We start from the raw sequence: 18,287 nt of genomic DNA, 5'->3' as shown, positions 1-18,287 counted from the left end.
GTAATAATAATGATACAACATTCTCCACTAGCGGTTACAATAAGTAGGGAGGGAGCATCGTAATGCGACTAGGAGTCTGCGGTTCGTTGCCTAGAACGCGTATCTGCGGGCGCAGAGCTGCGATGTATGAGTTCTGTTTTAGCAGAGTCCCGGTAACTGTCTCGTCCGGGACCTCACATGCAATCACAGAGCCGATGACCTGAATCACGTGCAGTCTGCCTAGGTTTTTTTTTGCACCGCCGTAGATCTACCGATTAATCTTACGCCACATAGCAAAGTTCACAACAGAAGCTCTTGGCCCAGAGAACAGCATCGCAATCTCAGAAAGAGCCACAGAAACATCCCACCTTATACATGTTGGAGTCGCTGGTTGCCAATATTCTCAACAAAGCCCTTGGGGCCTATGTTGAGAACTTCGACCCCAAGCAGTTGAATATAGGCATCTGGAGCGGAGACGTGAAGCTCAAGAACCTGAAGCTGAAGCAGGAGTCTTTGGAAAAGTTCCAATTACCTATGGACGTGCGGTTTGGCCACATCGGCGAGCTGACGCTGCAGATTCCGTGGTCCAATCTCAAAAGCAAGCCTGTCAAGGTGCTGATCGAGGACGTCTTTCTGCTGTCGTCGCCTCGCATCGTGACGGAGTTCAATCCCGAAGAGGAGGCCGCGCGCGAATTGCGGATCAAAAAGCAGAAGCTCGAGGCTCTAGAGATGGTGAACAAAAGCACGCCTTATTCTGCGAATTTGTCGGAAGACGAGCAGGCGAAAAACGAGAGCTTTACGGAGAGTCTGGTGACAAAGATCGTGGACAACCTGCAGGTGACGATCAAGAATATTCACTTTCGCTACGAAGACGACCACACGTTTACGGAGAACCCATACACTCTTGGCTTCACTCTGGAAGAGCTGTCTGCTGTTTCTGCAGACGAAAACTGGGTTCCCGGGTTCAACGCTGGAATCACCAAGCTAGCGCGCAAGCTGCTTACTCTTGGCAGCTTAAGTGTCTACTGGAACACCGAGAATGAGACCACGCAGCTGAGCGAGCACGGCGAATTAATACAATTTTTCAGAGACGTGATTGAGCGCAACTCGCAGGTCAACGAAGATACACAGTATATCTTGAAACCCGTCTCTGGATACGGCCATTTGACCGTCAACAAGCAGGGCGCCACAGAGTCGTCGCCGCATTACACAGGCAAGTTCTTCTTTGAGGAGTTTGGACTGGATCTGGATAGCCATCAGTACAGAGATATCTTGTGGACCACGTCGCATCTCAACTGGTACATGAAAACGCAAAAGTTCCGCAAGTTCCGACCGCGCTTATCTGTGGAGGAGGACCCCAAGGAGTGGCTGCGGTATGCATTCAACTGTGTTTACAGCGAGATCCACGAGAGAAACTACAAATGGACCTGGCAGTACTTCAAAACGAGACGCGATCAGAGAAAGGAGTACATCAAGCTGTGGAAGGCGCATCTGGGCAACAAGATGACTCCTGCGGAGCGAAACGAGCTGGATGAGCTTGAAAAGGCGCTTCAATACGAGGACATCAAGTTCTACAGGTCTCTGGCCAGACTGGAGTTCCGCAAGGAAAACGAGACCATGTCGGTGATCCAGCCGGTTGCCCAGAAAGCGCAGCAGGGCTGGTTCTCGTGGTGGGGCGGCGGCGGGACGGCCGAGAACGACAAGCAGGACTCTGACCTGACGATGTCCGACGAACAGCGGAAAGAGCTTTATGAGGCCATTGAGTTTGACGAGAAAAAGAAGGCCGCCGATTTGATTGACATGCCGCGCGACCGTGTGCTGGCGGCCATCAGCTGCAATCTTCAGAAAGGCTCGTTCGCTATCCGCAATGCCAAGGGCGAGGCGAACCTGGCGGAGATCGTATTTGAAGGCTGCAACGCAGACTTCTTCCAGCGCAAGGACTCGTTCTACGCCGGTTTCAAGCTGAACGAGTTCCGCGTCGAAGACGGCTCGGACAACACCCTGTACAAGCACATTGTGAGCGTGAAACCGCTCAAGTCTGCTGTCGAGGATTCGGGGCTGCTGTTGCAGGACGACATGAAGGAGCCGTTTTTCCAGGTGTCGTTTGAAAACAACCCGCTGGACGAGTCTGCGGACTCCGCTCTGCTGGCGAAGATGAACAGTATGACCATTTTCCACAACCCGAAGTTCATCGAGTCGATCGTGCGTTTCTTCACGCCGCCCAAGGTGCATCTCGACACGATCGGGCTGCTGATGAACGCGGCCGAGTCGACGATCCAGGACTTCACGAAACAGACGCGGATCGGGCTGCAGTACGCGTTCGAGGAGCACAAGACCATGAACTGCAAGATGGACCTCCAGGCGCCGCTGATCATCGTGCCTGTGAACCCGGGCAGCTGGTCGTCGCCGGTGGCCGTTCTGGATGCGGGACACATCAGCATTGTCAGCGATCTCGTGAGCAAGGACCAAATCAACCAAATAAAGGCTGAGAACAAGGACAGCTACACGGAGGCCGACTGGGAGAAGATGAACTCGTTTCTGTACGACAAGTTCAATCTGATGCTGCAGGACGCGCAGATTCTGATTGGCTCGAACATCAAGTCGACGATCGAGCAGCTGCACCAGAACGGCAACAAGCCGGCTCTGATTCTGGAGGAGTTCAGCATGAAGTTCCTGGTAGAGCTGTCGATCATTCCAAGTTACTACAACCTGCCTCGCATCCGTGTCGGCGGCGACGTGCCGCAGTTCCGTGCGATGCTGAGTGACTTCCAGTACAAGGTGTTTATGGAGCTGATTGAGACGGCGATCCCCGACTGGGGTCTGGAGCCGCAGTCTGGCGACGACGAGCCCGCTGACAGGTTCAAGTCGCTGCTCGCAGAGCCGACGGAAGGCAGTCCCCTGGAGGAGCTCGACCGCGACTCCGGTTCTGCAGACTTGGTGCCAAGCGCGCAGTCGGCCAACGAGCTGGCCAGTCGCCAGCACCAGATCGAGTTCAACTTCGTGATGGATCTGATTTATCTGTCGCTGAACCGGTGCTCGAACAACGAGACGCTGGAGTCGGAGCGGCTGGTGGATCTGGTGGGCGAGAAGCTGCGGCTGCAGTTCTTCAAGACGGTCCAGGACATGCACGTGGACGTGTTGCTGGAGGACATGACGGTCGAGGACCACATCGAGCACTCTGAGTCCGACGAGTTCAAGACGTTGGTTTCGTCGAAGCTCAACAAGAACGTGCAGAACAAGGACAACCTGTTTGAGGTGCACTACTCGCGCACGCAGCGTCTGGTCGCGTTCAAGGGCGAGATGATCGAGGTGTTCGACCAGAAGGTCAACTTGAACATTGCCGATTTCAAGGTGGTGGTGACGCGGAAGTCGATCCTGACTCTGCTGAATTTTGCGCTCAACACGTTCACGAATCCGGACGCGCCCGAGCTGCCGGCCGACAAGTTGCGGCACAACAACGAGAACGAGTTGGCGACGGCGCCGCAGCACATCGACGTCCAGATCGCGCTGCAGAGCATCATTCTCGTGCTCAACGACGACGGCATCAAGCTGGCCACGATGACGCTGCAGCACGCCGACATCGGCTGTTTCCTGTTGCCGGAGAAGATGAAGATCCGAGCCAAGCTTGGCGGGCTGTCGCTGTTTGACGAGGTCAACGAGGGCGCTGCTACCGAGTCGCCGCTGCGGCAGCTGATGACGATCCGCGGCGACGAGCTCGCCGAGCTGTACTACGAGACGTTTGACGCAGCCACCAACACACAGCCGTACAACTCCCAGGTGTCGCTCAAGACAGGCACTGTGGTGGTGATGTTCGTGGAGGAGCCGTTCACCAAGATCTTCACGTACCTGAACCAGTTCCAGAAGATGAAGTACATTTACGACCGTGCGCGCGAAACGGCGCTGAACCAGGCCAACAGCATCGAGGGAGCGAACCTGGTGAAGTTCGATGTCCTGGTGCGCGCGCCGACCCTCGTCTTCCCGAAACTGGTGGACCCGGAGAACGGCGTCTACGACAACGTCACGGCGAACCTGGGAGAGATATACGCGGTGAACTCGTTCACCTCGAAAGACGGCGTGCTGCTGAACATGATTTCTGCCGGCCTGCGCAACACCAGGGTCACGTCGTCGTTCTCGGTTGGCGAACAGACCCAGAACCTGGAGATCATAGACGACCTGGACGTTGGTTTCGAGATCAACTACTGCGACGACGTGCGGGAGGAGCGCCCGGCCATGATCGTCACGGGCGGCGTCTCGGGCAAGGAGATGAAGCTGACCGAGGTGCAGGCGCGGTACCTGCTGCGCATCCTGAACCAGATTCCGCGGGTGATTGCTGGCGGTGCAGAGCAGTCGATCGAGGAGATCGAGACGGCTGCGCGCGGCGCCAACAACCTGCTGCCGGTGGCCGAAAATAGGCCGCGCGAGTCCGCAGAACAGCAGAGCGGGCCGCCAGACCGAGTCACCTTTGACATCGACTTCAACGTGCCGATCCTCGCTCTCACGCTGTACAACCGCACGGCGGGCTCGTGCGACCTGGACGGCAGGTCGCTGTCGCGGTTCTCGCTCAACGACATCGGCATCAAGATGGAGATGCGCCAGAACGGCAACTTCAAGTCGGACCTTCACGTCAAGTCGTTTGTCATCGAGGACGTGCGCGAGAACACCGACAACAAGTTCACCAACATCATCCCGCCGATCTCGCCGACAGACTACCAGTTCATGGCGTCGGTGACGTCGGAGACCAGGGACGAGCAGAAGCTGGTCAACATCAACCTCGCGATCGACAACCCCAAGGTGATTCTGGCACTGGACTACCTGTTCTCGCTGAAGGAGTTTGCCGACTACGCGCTGGCCAGCGACGAGCCCGGGTCGTTCGCGCTGGAGTGCGCTGACGGCTCGGACGGCGACGAAAGCTCGGAGCCGCAGCAGCGGCCGCAGCCTCAGCAGGAGGCCGCTGCTGCACAGCCCGAGTCCGAGGTGGTGGTGCAGTACGCGGTCAACGTTGTGGATCCGTCGGTGATAATTCTGGCAAACCCGCAGAACGTGGACTCGGAGGCGATTGTGCTGAAGGTGAGCCAGTTCCTTGTGACGAGCCAGAACATTCTGAACGTGAACGCGATCGGCATGGGCATGTTCCTGTGCAAGATGGACGCGTACGAGACGAGCCGGCTGCGGATCGTGGACGACTTCTCTGCGAGCTTCAACCTGGACTCGCACGGGTCGACGGCGACGCAGTTCCTCAGCGTGGTCGACATGACGATCGACCCGCTCATGATGCGGATCTCGCTCCGCGATATACGGCTTGCGCTGGAAATCATCAGCAAGGCCTCGTCGATGTACGCGCAGATCCAGGAGGCGGCCAAGACAGAGCAGTGCGCCGCGCCGGCCACGACGTACGTCTCGTTCCCGGACGAGCTGGGCAAGAAGATCAGCCGGTACGCGCCGTCGCTGCTGTCGTCGGTGTCGCGCAGCACGCGGCAGACGGACGGCGGCACGGACGAGCTCGTGGTGATTGTCAAGAACGAGCGGCTGAGAGTTAACGTTTCCGGGCTGCGGCTCGTCGTCATCGGCGACTTGCACGAGCTGCCTGTGCTGGACATGGAGGTGAAGCCGTTCGAGGTGACGGCGAAGAACTGGTCCACCGACCTGGAGGCCGACACGAGCATCGAGTCGCTCGTCAACATCTTCAACTACTCGACGTCGGCGTGGGAGCCGCTGCTGGAGCCGTGGTCGTTCAGCGTGCACGTTTCGAAAGTGAGCGAGCCGACGCCGTCGCTGACGGTGGACGTTGCGTCGCGCGAGTTGGCCGAGATCACGGTCACGTCGCGCAGCATCGCGCTGCTCTCACACGTGAGCGCGCTGATCACCGAGGACACCGACTTCAAGCCGCGCGGCGAGGACGCGCCGTACCGGATCATCAACGAGACGGGCCACGACCTGCACATCTGGATCGACGACGGCGACCCCAATCTGCAGGAGCGGCGGCAGCTGACGGTGCTGAAGAACAACGAGGCGGTGCCGTGGTCGTTTGAGGACTGGCGCAAGGTCAGAGAGACGCTCGACGTGGACGCCGAGTCGAACTTCATTGGAGTCGAGCTTCTGGACTCGCCGTACGCGCCCGTGCGCCGCGTCTCGCTGCGCAGCGAGGGCGAGGACGTGTTCATGCTGAACCCGAAGCTGGAGAAGGGCTACCATAACAGGATCGCGTGCGAGATCGTGCTGGGCGAGGATAAGGTCAAGAAGGTGTATCTGAAGTCCACGCTGACGATCCAGAACTTCACACAGACGCCGATCTGCGTGGCGCTGCTGGCGCAGTCGGGAAGCGAAGACGGCGTGCTGGACGAGCTGGTGATTGCCGCCGGCGAGCGGCACGCGGTCCCCGTGGAGCACGTCTACGACAGCCGGCTCGCGATCCGGCCCGAGGTGCACGAGCAGTCGTTTGATTGGTCCTCGTCGAAGATCATGGGCAGCGACACGTCGATCGGCTTCGACTGGCGCGCCATCATGAAGAACGACATGGTGCTGGAGTGTCCGCAGCTCGAGGACGGCGTGGCAAAGCGCTACTTTTTCCGCGCACACGCCACGTTCAACGAGAAAGAGGTGCTCACCCAAATATATCCGCACATGACCATCAACATCGCGCCGCCGCTCGAGATCGAGAACCTGCTGCCCTTCGACATCACGTGGAAGGTGTTCCAGAAGGGGTTCAAGACGTGGACCGGGGGCCTGAAAAAGGGAGCCACCAAGTCGATCCACGTCGTGGACATGAACGCGATCCTGATGCTGCACATCAAGCCGCTGCACTCCAAGTACCGCGAGTCGGAGGCCGGGTTCATCAACGTCCCGGACAGCTCGCGCATCCCGCTGAGCAAGCGGCTCACGCTCAAGAGCGAGGACGGCCAGCGGCTGCATCTGGGGCTGCACTACGTGAACAGCGGCCGGTCCGGGCTCAGGATCCTGATCTACTCGCCGTACCTCGTGCTCAACCGGACCGGCAAGGACATCAGTCTGAGCGACCGGTTCAACAAGATGATCTGCGAGGCGCACTCGCCGGACGCGCCAGAGCAGACCGTTCCCGGCCTGTTCTCGTTTGACTACGACGCTACAGACACGAAGCGGTTCATGGGCGGCAACTTGGAGGAAAACCGCGCCGTTCTGCGCGTCGGCGACTCGCAGCCAAGCCCCAACATCAGTCTGGACAAGATCGGACAGTCGTTTGAGGTGAAGGTGCCGTTGAAAGACCGCGAGCTCGAAAACGACGTCGGCATCCATATCACCGAGGGAGAGGGAATCTACTCGCTGACCAAGGTGATCAGCGTGGTTCCGCGGTACGTCATCCGCAATAGTCTGGCTGATGCGGTGCAGGTGGCCAAGGTGGGTGCTTCCGGAGTGCTGCACATCGAGCCTGGCGAGTTTAGTCCGCTGTACGAGATGCCTCGCACGACGGCGAAACAGCTGCAGATCGGGTTCTCGGGCAGAAAGGCGGCGCTGTCGGCGCCGTTCGGCATCAACGACATGGGCGAGGTGTTTATCCGTGTGCAGAGACCGAACGAGAACGCGCACAAGCTGGTGCGTGTGGTGATCAGCACCGAGGCAGCAGCAATATTTGTGGACATTCGGGACGCCAAGGACATGTGGCCGTACTCGATCCGCAACTTCAGCGACTACGAGTTCTTCATCTACCAGTCCGACCCGAATATCAACGAGGAGGGCCGGCGTGTGTCGCAGGTGCCGTTCAAGCCTATTTTCTACCGCATCCCGCCGAAGAGCGCCATGCCGTACGCGTGGGACTACCCGGCCGCGCAGTACAAGGAGCTGGTGTTGCGGAGCGGCTCCCGCGAGCGCTACGTGCATCTGGCCGAGATCGGCACGCTCATGCCAATGAAAATCGGCAAGGCCGCCGACGGCACAACCAAGATCGTCGACCTGAACGTGGTCGCCGACGGCACGATCCAGTCGCTCATCATCTCGAACTACGACCCGAAAACGAGCATGTACCAGCTCAAGCACAACAGCTCGTCGCAGTCTGTCGGCGGGAGCTCGGCCAACGCCGACAAGTTCGAGACCATCGAGAAGGACGAAAACTATTACACCAAGGTGCTTGTGCGGTTCGAAGGTGTCGGTGTGTCGCTGATCAACACCAAACACCAGGAGCTCTGCTACACCACGGTGCGCGGCGTGGAGCTGCGCTACAACGTGTCCGACATCTACCAGAATTTCAGCTTCAAGCTGAAGTGGATCCAGGTCGACAACCAGCTGTATCCAAACATCTACCCGATCATCGTGTACCCGTCGGTTGTGCCGAAATCCACGGCCGAGATGAACGACCACCCGGCGTTCTCCATGGCCATCTCGCGGCTCAAAGATGAAACGCACGGCGTCACCTACATCAAGTACGCCACGATGCTGCTGCAAGAAATGTCGATCGAGGTGGACGAGGACTTTCTGTTCGCGCTGCTCGACTTCTCCAAGATTCCCGGCGCCGCATGGAACAAGGACGTCCAGAACGTGCTCTGGGACGAGAACCTGCAGATCCCAGAGCCGCCAACGGTGCGCACGGGCAACGACCTCTACTTCGAGGCCCTGCATTTGCAACCGCTGCAGTTCAACCTCTCGTTCGTGCGCACGGAGCGCGTCAACACAGAGGACGCGCCCGAGGCCCAGAACGCGCTCGCCGTCGCCTTCAACATCCTCACGATGGCGATCGGCAACATCAACGACGCGCCCGTGCGTCTTGGCTCGCTCTTCCTCGAGAACATCCGTACACCACTCCCGTACCTCGTGCAGAACATCAGCGAGCACTACCAGCAGGCGTTCCTGTACCAGGTGTACAAGGTGCTGGGGTCCGCGGACGTGCTCGGCAACCCTGTGGGGCTGTTCAACAACATCAGCTCGGGCGTGATGGACATATTCTATGAGCCGTACCAGGGCTTCATCATGACGGACCGGCCGCAGGAGCTGGGCATTGGGCTGGCCAAGGGCGGACTGAGTTTTGTGAAGAAGTCTGTTTTCGGCTTCAGCGACAGCTTTGCGCGGTTCACAGGGTCTATGGCCAAAGGGCTGACTGCTGCGACGATGGACAAGAGCTTCCAGGAGCGGCGCCGGCTCATGAGACAGCGCAACAAGCCGAAACACCCATTTTACGGCATCACTTCGGGCGCGACGTCGCTGATGGAGGGCATTTCGAGCGGGCTGACGGGAGTTGCGACGGCTCCGATCGAGGGCGCGAACCAGGAGGGCACGTCTGGCTTTTTCAAAGGGCTGGGCAAAGGCCTGATTGGGCTGCCGACAAAGACAGCTACAGGGCTGTTTGACTTTGCTAACAACATCAGCGAGGGGATCCGCAACACTGCGACGGCTTTCGACGCCGAGGGCCTCGACAAGGTGCGTCTGCCGCGGTTCATCAACCCGGACGGCACGCTGACGCCGTTCAATGAGAGAGAAGCCCAGGGCCAGTTCTGGCTCAAGAGCTGCGAGGGCGGCAAGTTCTTCGACGACCGGTATCTTGCGCACGTGATCCTGCCTGGCCAGGAGCACTGTGTGATTGTCAGCATGAAGCGGATCGTCATTGTGTCGATCGTCCGGATGACCGTCGAATGGGAGATTCTGTTCGACCAAATCAACAGCATCACGCTGGAGAATTCGGGCCTCCGCATCAGACAGAAGGGTCCCGCTGGCGTGGAGCGGTTCATCCCGATCCCCGACCCGGCAGATAAAAAATACCTCTACAGCAAGATCGCCGTTGCGGTGCAGGAGTTCAACAAGAGGTGTATTGTCGCTCTATAGGAATTCACTAGATATTAGTCCGGTACGTTTTTTCAGGCTGCTGATGAATTTTGCTGCCGACTCCTGCCTATAGCCCTCCAGCCTGGCGCCCGCGCACTCGACCGCGCCGTCTCTGGTGGCCACCGCCAATTTTCCGTCCCTGAGAGAAAATTGTCCTGGCTGTGCAGACTCTTGGCGCATGGTAGCTGGTTGCAAGTTTGGCAGGTACACGCGCTTGAGGATGGGCTGATTCTCCTTCGAGACGGCCTGGACATTGGCAAAAAGGGGCCCGAGCGTATTCTGGCGCCGCATGATGTGTTCTGTCGTGTAGTTGTTCCAGTCGATGTGTTTCTCTGCAGGCTTTATTTTCGCAGCGTACGAGTAGCTTTCCTGCGAAACGAAGGAAGGGTAATTCTGCGGCTCGTACAGGCCGGTGTCCAAAGAGTTTCTCAGCAGCTTGCCCCCGGAATCGGCCAGTTTCTCGCACAGAGAATCCAGGGTCTCTGCTTCGGCGATTTCTTGTCTCTCCTGCGCCAGAATGCGCCCGCGATCAAACCTCTTCTTATCGAGCGTCTGCAAGGAGACCCCGGTGTACTTCTGGTGGCTGAGCAGTGCGCGTTGCATAGGGGCCGGCCCAGAGAACGCTGGCAGCAGCGACGGATGCACGTTGAGACCCGGGTATTTGAGCGACTCGAGAAACGAGGCTGGAATTAGCAGCCCGAACGACACTGCCACACAGATGTCGAACTGGCCCCTCAGCAGGTCGAAGTCTGCACGCTCGTCTGCGCGCACAACCGGCAGACCTGCTTGGCTGGCGTACTCCACGATGAGCGGTTCCTTGTATTGTCTGAGCCCACGGCCGCTCAACTTGGCCGTCCGTGCAACCACAGTGACAGCGTCGGCGTATTTCGGAAGCAGATGCGTCAGACACCGAATCGAAAACTTGTCTGAGCCAAAGTATGCGATTTTGGGCATATTTTTTCCAGCACCGAGTTTATATTTATTTATTTATTTATCGACACAAAGCACCCACACGCTATCTACACATGGCTCCGTCTGCGTGGGTGATTGTCACGTGCGCGTCCATTGCGAGTCTCAATTGCGGGACCCTGTACTTCTTTGGCGCGTTCTCGCCCCAGGTCGCGGCCCAGCTACGGTACACGGCCGCACAAACGTCGCGAATCGCGATAGCTGGACAATCTGCCACGATCCTCGCCGGCCCGCCCTGCGGACACGTTATCGACGCTGTCGGATTCACCGTCCCGGCGTCTCTGGGCGCCCTGGCTATCTGGCTGGGCTACTTCCTGTTCTACAAGCAGTACTCCGCTGCTGCCTCGAACTTACCGTATAGCTGCTTTTTATTTGGCCTGATCGGCGTCGGCAGCACTGGGCTCAGCTCTGCGTGCGTGAAAAGCAGCATGCTCGCCTGGCCTGCGCGCCAGGGGCTTGCTGTGGCGCTGCCGCTGGCGTGCTACGGTGCCAGCGGCATCTTCTTTTCCAGGCTGGGTAGCTGGCTTGCGCCGGGCGACACAGCAGAGTTCCTCAAGATTGTGGCACGGGTGACGTTTGCAATCGGCCTGGTCACGGCGCCCATGCTCTGCGTGTACGACTGGAGCCGGCCGCGTGTGCCTGCGCCGAACGTGGCCGCGGCCATCGAGATGCAGGTGCTGTCTTCGCCACGGCCCGTGCTGCGCCACACAGAGAAGCCACACGCACTCAGGACACCCGAGTTCTGGATGGTCACGGCAGCGCTGGGGCTTCTGGCCGGGATCGGGCAGATGTACATCTACGGGCTCGGCATGATTGTGTGCTCGCTGTACGCGCTGCCGTCGCAGACTCAGCAGGCTCTCGCCGCGTACGACGAGGCGGTGCAGGAGCGCCAGCACGCGCAGGTGAGTCTGCTCTCGCTGTGCTCGACGGGCGGGCGACTGCTGGGCGGGCTGGTGGCGGACGAGTTCCACGCGCGCGTGCGGCGGTCGCGAACGTACCTACTGCTGCTCCCTGCGGCGCTGATCGGGGCGGTCCAGGTTGGTGGCATTTTTTCGGAGGACCTGCGCGCGCTCTCTTTTCTGTCTGTGGGGCTCGGGCTGGGGTACGGCTCGCTGTACACGCTGACACCGGTGGTGGTGCGCGACCTGTGGGGGATGACGAGCTTCAGCACGAACTGGGGACTATGTAACCTGACTCCGGTGGTGACAAACCTGGTGCTGAGCACGCTGTTCGCCCGCAACTACGACCTGCATACTGAAAATCTGGAGATATCCGGGGAAACGCGACGCTTGTGCATGGCCGGATACAGATGCTACAACGGTGCGTTCTGGGGCACTCTGGGGCTGGCGGTGGTCGCGTGCGGGTTCCTGTGGGCGCTGGTGAGCCGGCAGACGCACTACATTCCACTGCAAAAAGAGGAGACCGAGTAAATATTTTTTTAACCCTACAAATTTTCGTACCTGCTGAACAACGATGAGCTCTTCCTCGGCGTGGAAATTCGCGCACCAGATCTTCAACAAGCAGAACCTCAAGTATGTGTTCACGACGCATTTCTGGGGCCCGGCTTCGAACTTTGGGCTTCCTATCGCGGCCATCATGGACATCAGAAACAAGTCACCCGAGATGATCAGCGGACCAATGACCGGCTCGCTGATTGTTTACTCCTTGGTGTTTATGCGCTACTCGCTCGCCGTGAGACCGGTCAATTACCTGCTTTTTGCGTGCCACTTGCTGAACGAAGGAGCCCAGCTTGGCCAGGCATACAGGTATATCAAGTACAACTACGGCGACAAGATTAAGAAATAGGCGTTCGGTTTATAAAGTCGAGAAATAAATAACATTCCTTAGTCGAACAGGCCCTTGGCAATAGGCACCTGCGTGGGGTCCAGCTGGTCTGGGTCGAACGGCAGCTGCTCGGGCCGGGGGTCTATTTCGCGGGCCGTTGCCGGCGGACTCCGAGGCCGGTCCTCTGTGGCCGTGTCGCGGGGCTCGTTGTTCCAGACGATCTGTGCGGGAGCAGTTGCCTCCGCCGGCTCGGACACAAACAGCGACTCTGCAGACCGTGGCTGTTTTGCCGGCTCGGCAAACGGCGCAGCCTCTATGGCCTCGCTGTCGCTGATCATCGTAAGCGTAAACACGCACATCTCGCGCTGCTCGTGCTCTCTCCTCGCGATGCGGCGCTCAAACACGATCGGAGAGCCTTCGTAGCTGAACTTGATCGAGCACTCGCCGCTCTCGGCGCCCGCCAGCTGCACAAAAGTGCGGAAATCGCGTAACCTGAAGGCGACGGTGTGTTTTTCGTCGCCGGGGAGGGTGTTTTCCTCTACCATGTCGTTCAGACTCAGCTGCATCGACAAACTCATCGGCTGCGTCGCCAGCGACGCATTTTTCTGGCTCAGCAACTCCTGGCGGTTGAACCCGTGCAAGAGCATCTTGCGTGCACTGGGATACACCTCAAGCCTGAAATCCTCGAGGCCCTGGCCAAACATGCTCAGGAACTTCTTCAGAATGCGAATCTCCATCACCAGATGGTGCACACGGTCTTCCTGGTCCTGCGTACGCACCAAGCGGGCATACACCCTGCTGATCTTCAGATCATCCGACGTGTAGCCGGGTCGGAACATCAACGAGTAGTTCTTGGTCACCCCATTTGTGCGCGTTGCCTCCACGAACAGCTTGTTGCTGAAGATCTGGCTTGAATCCGGCACGTTCTCGTGGATCAGCAGCAGTTTTAAGGACTCCGTGTTTTCGCAATCTTTGAAGCATACGTTCATGGTTTTGCTGTTGATCAGAAAGCTGAACGTCTGCTGGTTGTTGACAACCGGCAAATCGCCTTCTATGGCGAATGTCTGGAAAAACTCCTGACGAAAAGTGCACGTCAAAGAGCTGGTCTTGTTGATGTTCACGGCCGTCAGCAGCAGCTCGTACTTGTCGCCAGCTTCCTTCAACGTGACCTTGATGGTGTCAGAAATTGTCGACAGCGCGTAGACACAACGCGTCCATATGACGGCCTCTGTGAAGAGAGCCTCCAATTTGAAAGGCATACAAATATTTTTCTTAGTACAAAACAATTTCCCACTGCTAATTAATTATTTAGTCAAAAGTCTTCTTTTTACCCTTGAAGGACACAGGAACAGAATTAGCACCGCTTCCGCTGGAACGCTCTCTGCCAAAGCCACCACGAGCTCCCCCGCGTCCGCCACCAAATCCTCCACGGCCGCCGCGAGGCGTAGGCGTGCCGTTACGAGAGCCTCCGTTAGGGTCTCTTGGAGCACTGAAGTCCAGACGCACAGGTCTGCCAGCAATGTACTCGCCGTTCAGGGCCTCCAGAGCTGCCTTGGCCTCGTCAACAGAGCTGAATTGAACGTATCCGAATCCCTTAGGTTGCTCGGACTCAGGGTGCGTAGGGATCCTGATGCCCAAAACGGTACCGTGCTGCTCAAAGTACTCCTTCAGAGTGTCTCTGTCGGCCTGGAACGAGAGATTTCCAATGAACAGTGTGTCGGACGGCTGCGATGGGGTGTCGCCGTATTTCTTCGCCCTATCCTGGAACTTCTGGTTCTGGGACGGTGTCTGAGGCTTTGAAGTCGACATGTCGAGATTAATTGGTCTGCCCTCGATCTCCTTGCCCTGGAACTGTTCCAAAGCTTTCTGTGCCTGTTCTTTGGACTCGAAGTCAACGTACCCGTACCCTCTAGAACGACCGGTTTCCCGCTCGGTCATAACTCTGGCGGACAAAACTCCGTCCAAAGATTGGAACTCCTCTAAAAGTCTCTGGTCGTCGACTGCCCACGCCAGTCTTCCGACAAACAGAGTGGCAACCTCCTTAGGCTTCTTAGATGGGGTCTCCAGCCCTTCTTCAGCCTTTCTCTTGCGCGACTCGGAGGCATCAGATGCAGACTCAGAGCTGTCGCTATCAGAACTGTCGCTGTCGCTACTGGAGCTCTCCTTCTTTTCCTCATTTTCCTCCTTCTCTTCCTCAGAGTCAGAGGAGTCGGAAGAGTCAGAGCTATCGGAATCAGAAGAATCAGAGCTATCAGAGTCGGAACTATCAGAAGCAGAATTCTCGGATTCAGAACTGTCGGTGTCGGAACTGTCAGAATCAGAACTGTCAGAATCAGAACTCTCCTTCTTTTCTTCCTTCTTTTCTTCTTTGCTTTCCTTCTTCTCCTTCTTCGTGTCTTTCTTCTCCTCCTTCTCCTCCTCAGAGTCAGAGTCGGAGTCAGAGCTCTCGTCCTTATCAGAGTCGCTCGAATCGTCAGAATCACTAGAGTCACTAGAACTAGACGACTCATTGGAGTCGCTCGAATCGCTAGAATCGCTAGAATCACTGGAATCGCTAGAATCGCTGGAATCGCTAGAACCACTGGTGTCACTAGAGTCGCTGGAATCGCTAGAGTTTTCCTCGCCCTCAGAATCGCTGGAATCGCTGGAGTCACTAGACTCGCTTTCGCTTTCCTCCTTCTGCTCCTCCTCCTTCTTACCCTTACCCTTACCCTTAGTCTTGGTCTCTTTGATCTCCTTCTTTGAAGGAGTCTTCACCGCCTTCTCCTCTTTCTTCCCCTTCTTCGCTTCTTTGGCTGACTTAACAGCCTTCTTAACGTCTCCTTTACCCATAGTGATAAACTTTTTTTTACTGAAAAAAAAAAATTTATTAAAATTTTTTCACCCTCCTTATCAGGAATCCATATGAACGCCTTGGTATTGCCAGGACAGCCAATTGTCCCCGTCCATACGGCCAGCCACACGTATGTGTCGGGCTCCAACACGCTGCAGATAGAGAAAAGAGTTGACGGAACAGTTGTTCCGTGTATTGTTGCCACCACTATGGGCTCTGTGCAGTTTAGCACGAACGACAGCACGTCCACCGTTTCAGTGCAGTCGAGTGAAGCGAAAATAGCCAATTTCACGCCATCTGAAAACGACGTGGTCATTGCCAAAGTCACAAAGATATCGTCCAACAAGGTCAACCTTGACATCCTGCACGTTCAAGACGCAAGTGTCCATTTATCTAACTTACTGCTAAATGACTACGGCGAGAATTTCAAAGCCGTGATTCGCTCCACAGACATTCGCTCCACAGATAGAGACAAAGTGAAAGTCGGGGATTGTTTCAGACCAGGAGATATCGTCAAGGCGCTGGTGATTTCTCTAGGAGATGGAATAAATTTTTATCTGTCCACAGCAAGAAACGATCTGGGAGTGATACATGCACGGTCGAAATCGGGCAAGCTACTGTATCCGCTAGACTGGGAAACGATGGTGGTGCCTGAAACAGGCGAGCTGGAACCGCGCAAGTGCGCCAACATTAATTAGTTACGCTAGTCATTTAAATATCACTCTAACGAATTTATTCCTTGGAACAGTCGCGACCAAACATCGACACCTTGATCCAGTCACTGACCACAAGAAGCTTATTCCTGATACCCAGGATCATGGCGACGTAGGCTGTTCTCCAGAAGAAGAAAGTGAGGTTTCCTCCAAGAGCTACAGTGGACCACGAGCCCCATGAAAGGTCGGCCACGGCTCTCTCAGAACCGATGTAGGCCAAAGAACCCTGGTGTTTGTAGGTGAAAGGCTTGATGCTGTTCTTGTATCTCTCAAGACGCTTCAAGAGTTTCTCTTTAGAAGCCTCGTCTTTTTCCAAAGATAAGAGATACTGGAGGTCGTCGATCTTGGCGAGCTTGTTGAAATGGTCAGCAAGGAACTCTCCCTGTTGATGGGCAACCTGGGCGGTTGGAGCATTGGCAGTAAAGGTACAGTCTCCCAGAGCATAGATGTGGTCGTCTCCGTCAAGCTTCATGTGTTCGTCAACAAGAAGTCCTCTTCTGGCCGTCTTTTGTTCGGTAATTTTATCAGCAAGCGAACGAGTCAGCTCTCTTTGAGCGTTACCACCGGCCCAGACAAGAGTACCGTACGGAATCACAACCTCCTCGGTGGTTCCGTCTGGCTTCTTGGCAGAAGCATAGACATTTCTGGCGTCCACTTTCTTCACCATGGTGTTGGTTCTCAGATCAACATGTTGAGACTTGAAGACCTCCTTCGTGTACTCAATCAGCTTAGGATGGAACATGTTCAAGATGTTAGGCAGAGCCTCCACCAAGACCACCTTCATCTCCTTGTCGATTCCTGGAATAAACTTGAGCAGGTCCTGGTCAATGTAGTCTTTCACCTCAGCAGCCAGTTCAACACCAGTTGGCCCGCCACCGCAAACAACAAACGTTAGGAGACGCTTGCGCTCCTCAGAGTCTTCTGGCAACAGTCTGGAAGCCTCAATGGCGTTGAAAAGCTTCTGTCTCACAGCAGTGGCATCCTGGGCCTCTTTCAAGAACGAAGCGTACTCGGGAATGCCTGGAATGCCGAACGTGTTGACCTTGGCTCCAACGGCGTAGACCAAATAGTCGTAACTCAGTGTCTTCTCAATCGGATCGTCTTTGTTCACAAAGGCTTCTCCGTGCGAGAAGTTCATGTTCTTGTGAACGATCTTGACCGTCTGGTTCACAGGATCCACGTCGGTTGCAGCAGCTTCGTAGTAAGTCACCTCGCCCGGAGTTTGACGGGCGATAGTCCGAACAGGGTCGCAGATGGAATTGGAGTCAACAGTGGAAGTTGGCACAGACGGCAGAAGAGGAGTGAACAAGAAATAGTTACGAGGAGAAACGATGGTCACGTTGTACTGAGTGGTGTCCAGCTTGTGCAAGAATGAGATTGCTCCCCAACCGGAACCCAGAATGACGATGTTCTTCCTTTTGTCTCCGTTTTCTTTCAAAAGGGACTGTGGCTTCTGTGTGCCTGGGTTGGTCTCCTTGTAAACAGAGTACGTTAGGTAAGCCGTCTCGGCCAAAGCGGCAGCGATAAGCCCATAAAACGTGTAGGTGAAAAATCCGGCTCTTTTGCGCTTCGGAGTGGAGACAGGCTGGGCCGGCTCCACTGGCTTGACCGTCTGTAGGACCTTTGCGGAGTGTCCAAACAAACGTCTCTGTCCGAGACTTCTACCCACTGACGCTAGTTGTCGCTGCATTATTCAGGATATTTCGAAAAAACACCTGCGACAAATACAATTCTTATACTAGAACCTGGCGAGGTCGTGTGAAAAGATTAAATTTTATGGGGGTCAGAGTATTAGCAAATCATGAGGCCCTCCGGTATCGGTCCACAGTCACCCTCACCCCGTCCACGCTTCGTACTCCGTTAAATTCCTTAATTTGATTCCTTAATCCCCATTGACCCGCGTGTGACACCCTACGTTTGTCTTCCCCCGCCCGACACCCCCTGGTTCACCGTCGATCCGTAGCGGTCACTCTGGGCGTCCAATAGGTGGCAGCGGGGTTTTTCACATGACCAAAATTCAGAGATCACCGTTTAGAAGGGGGTGTGGATTTGTTCCAGCTGCAATTGGCTAGAGCTGTATACAGTAAACGTAGCCAGGGTATTGCGAGGAAGCACTTAGGGCTTTGTGAGCAATGTTACCGAGAAAATAAATAAGCCTCGTTTTTTGAGGTAGAGGTATGATCTATTTGTACAGGAAATTTTCACTGTGATGGACGAAAGCAATT

At 56.3% G+C, this 18,287-nt stretch overlaps 8 protein-coding genes across 8 annotated transcripts; 4 read left to right on the top strand and 4 right to left on the bottom strand.

Annotated features, from left to right (window-relative positions):
• Window positions 1-62: 62 nt before the first annotated feature.
• Window positions 63-9,762, top strand: KL911_003361 (uncharacterized protein; the record flags this gene model as incomplete). The annotated part of the gene is made up of 2 exons (XM_043198533.1): window positions 63-74; window positions 274-9,762. 2 exons carry the CDS (start codon window positions 63-65, stop codon window positions 9,760-9,762), a joined length of 9,501 nt encoding a protein of 3,166 aa, XP_043053692.1.
• A 32-nt stretch (window positions 9,763-9,794) lies between these two features.
• On the bottom strand, window positions 9,795-10,716 carry KL911_003360 (uncharacterized protein; the record flags this gene model as incomplete). The annotated part of the gene is made up of 2 exons (XM_043198532.1): window positions 9,795-9,822; window positions 9,932-10,716. 2 exons carry the CDS (start codon window positions 10,714-10,716, stop codon window positions 9,795-9,797), a joined length of 813 nt encoding a protein of 270 aa, XP_043053691.1.
• Window positions 10,717-10,787: 71 nt separating this feature from the next.
• KL911_003359 (uncharacterized protein) lies at window positions 10,788-12,161 on the top strand (the record flags this gene model as incomplete). The annotated part of the gene is made up of 2 exons (XM_043198530.1): window positions 10,788-10,805; window positions 10,893-12,161. 2 exons carry the CDS (start codon window positions 10,788-10,790, stop codon window positions 12,159-12,161), a joined length of 1,287 nt encoding a protein of 428 aa, XP_043053690.1.
• A 43-nt stretch (window positions 12,162-12,204) lies between these two features.
• Window positions 12,205-12,537, top strand: KL911_003358 (uncharacterized protein; the record flags this gene model as incomplete). Its single annotated transcript, XM_043198529.1, has 1 exon — window positions 12,205-12,537. The coding sequence occupies one exon, from the start codon at window positions 12,205-12,207 to the stop codon at window positions 12,535-12,537; it is 333 nt and encodes a 110-aa protein (XP_043053689.1).
• Window positions 12,538-12,575: 38 nt separating this feature from the next.
• Window positions 12,576-13,775, bottom strand: KL911_003357 (uncharacterized protein; the record flags this gene model as incomplete). The annotated part of the gene is made up of 1 exon (XM_043198528.1): window positions 12,576-13,775. One exon carries the CDS (start codon window positions 13,773-13,775, stop codon window positions 12,576-12,578), a length of 1,200 nt encoding a protein of 399 aa, XP_043053688.1.
• A 49-nt stretch (window positions 13,776-13,824) lies between these two features.
• KL911_003356 (uncharacterized protein) lies at window positions 13,825-15,348 on the bottom strand (the record flags this gene model as incomplete). The annotated part of the gene is made up of 1 exon (XM_043198527.1): window positions 13,825-15,348. One exon carries the CDS (start codon window positions 15,346-15,348, stop codon window positions 13,825-13,827), a length of 1,524 nt encoding a protein of 507 aa, XP_043053687.1.
• A 72-nt stretch (window positions 15,349-15,420) lies between these two features.
• On the top strand, window positions 15,421-16,047 carry KL911_003355 (uncharacterized protein; the record flags this gene model as incomplete). Its single annotated transcript, XM_043198526.1, has 1 exon — window positions 15,421-16,047. One exon carries the CDS (start codon window positions 15,421-15,423, stop codon window positions 16,045-16,047), a length of 627 nt encoding a protein of 208 aa, XP_043053686.1.
• A 34-nt stretch (window positions 16,048-16,081) lies between these two features.
• Window positions 16,082-17,752, bottom strand: KL911_003354 (uncharacterized protein; the record flags this gene model as incomplete). The annotated part of the gene is made up of 1 exon (XM_043198525.1): window positions 16,082-17,752. One exon carries the CDS (start codon window positions 17,750-17,752, stop codon window positions 16,082-16,084), a length of 1,671 nt encoding a protein of 556 aa, XP_043053685.1.
• Between the last annotated feature and the right edge of the window lie 535 nt (window positions 17,753-18,287).

The sequence above is a fragment of the Ogataea haglerorum genome (assembly GCF_019207285.1).
Source record: "Ogataea haglerorum isolate 81-453-3 chromosome Unknown 81-453-3_NODE_9_length_481884_cov_97.824832, whole genome shotgun sequence".
Taxonomy (NCBI): Eukaryota; Fungi; Ascomycota; class Pichiomycetes; order Pichiales; family Pichiaceae; genus Ogataea; species Ogataea haglerorum.
The sequence above is the reverse complement of the archived record's forward strand: the minus strand, read 5'-3'. Positions and strand labels throughout refer to the sequence as shown.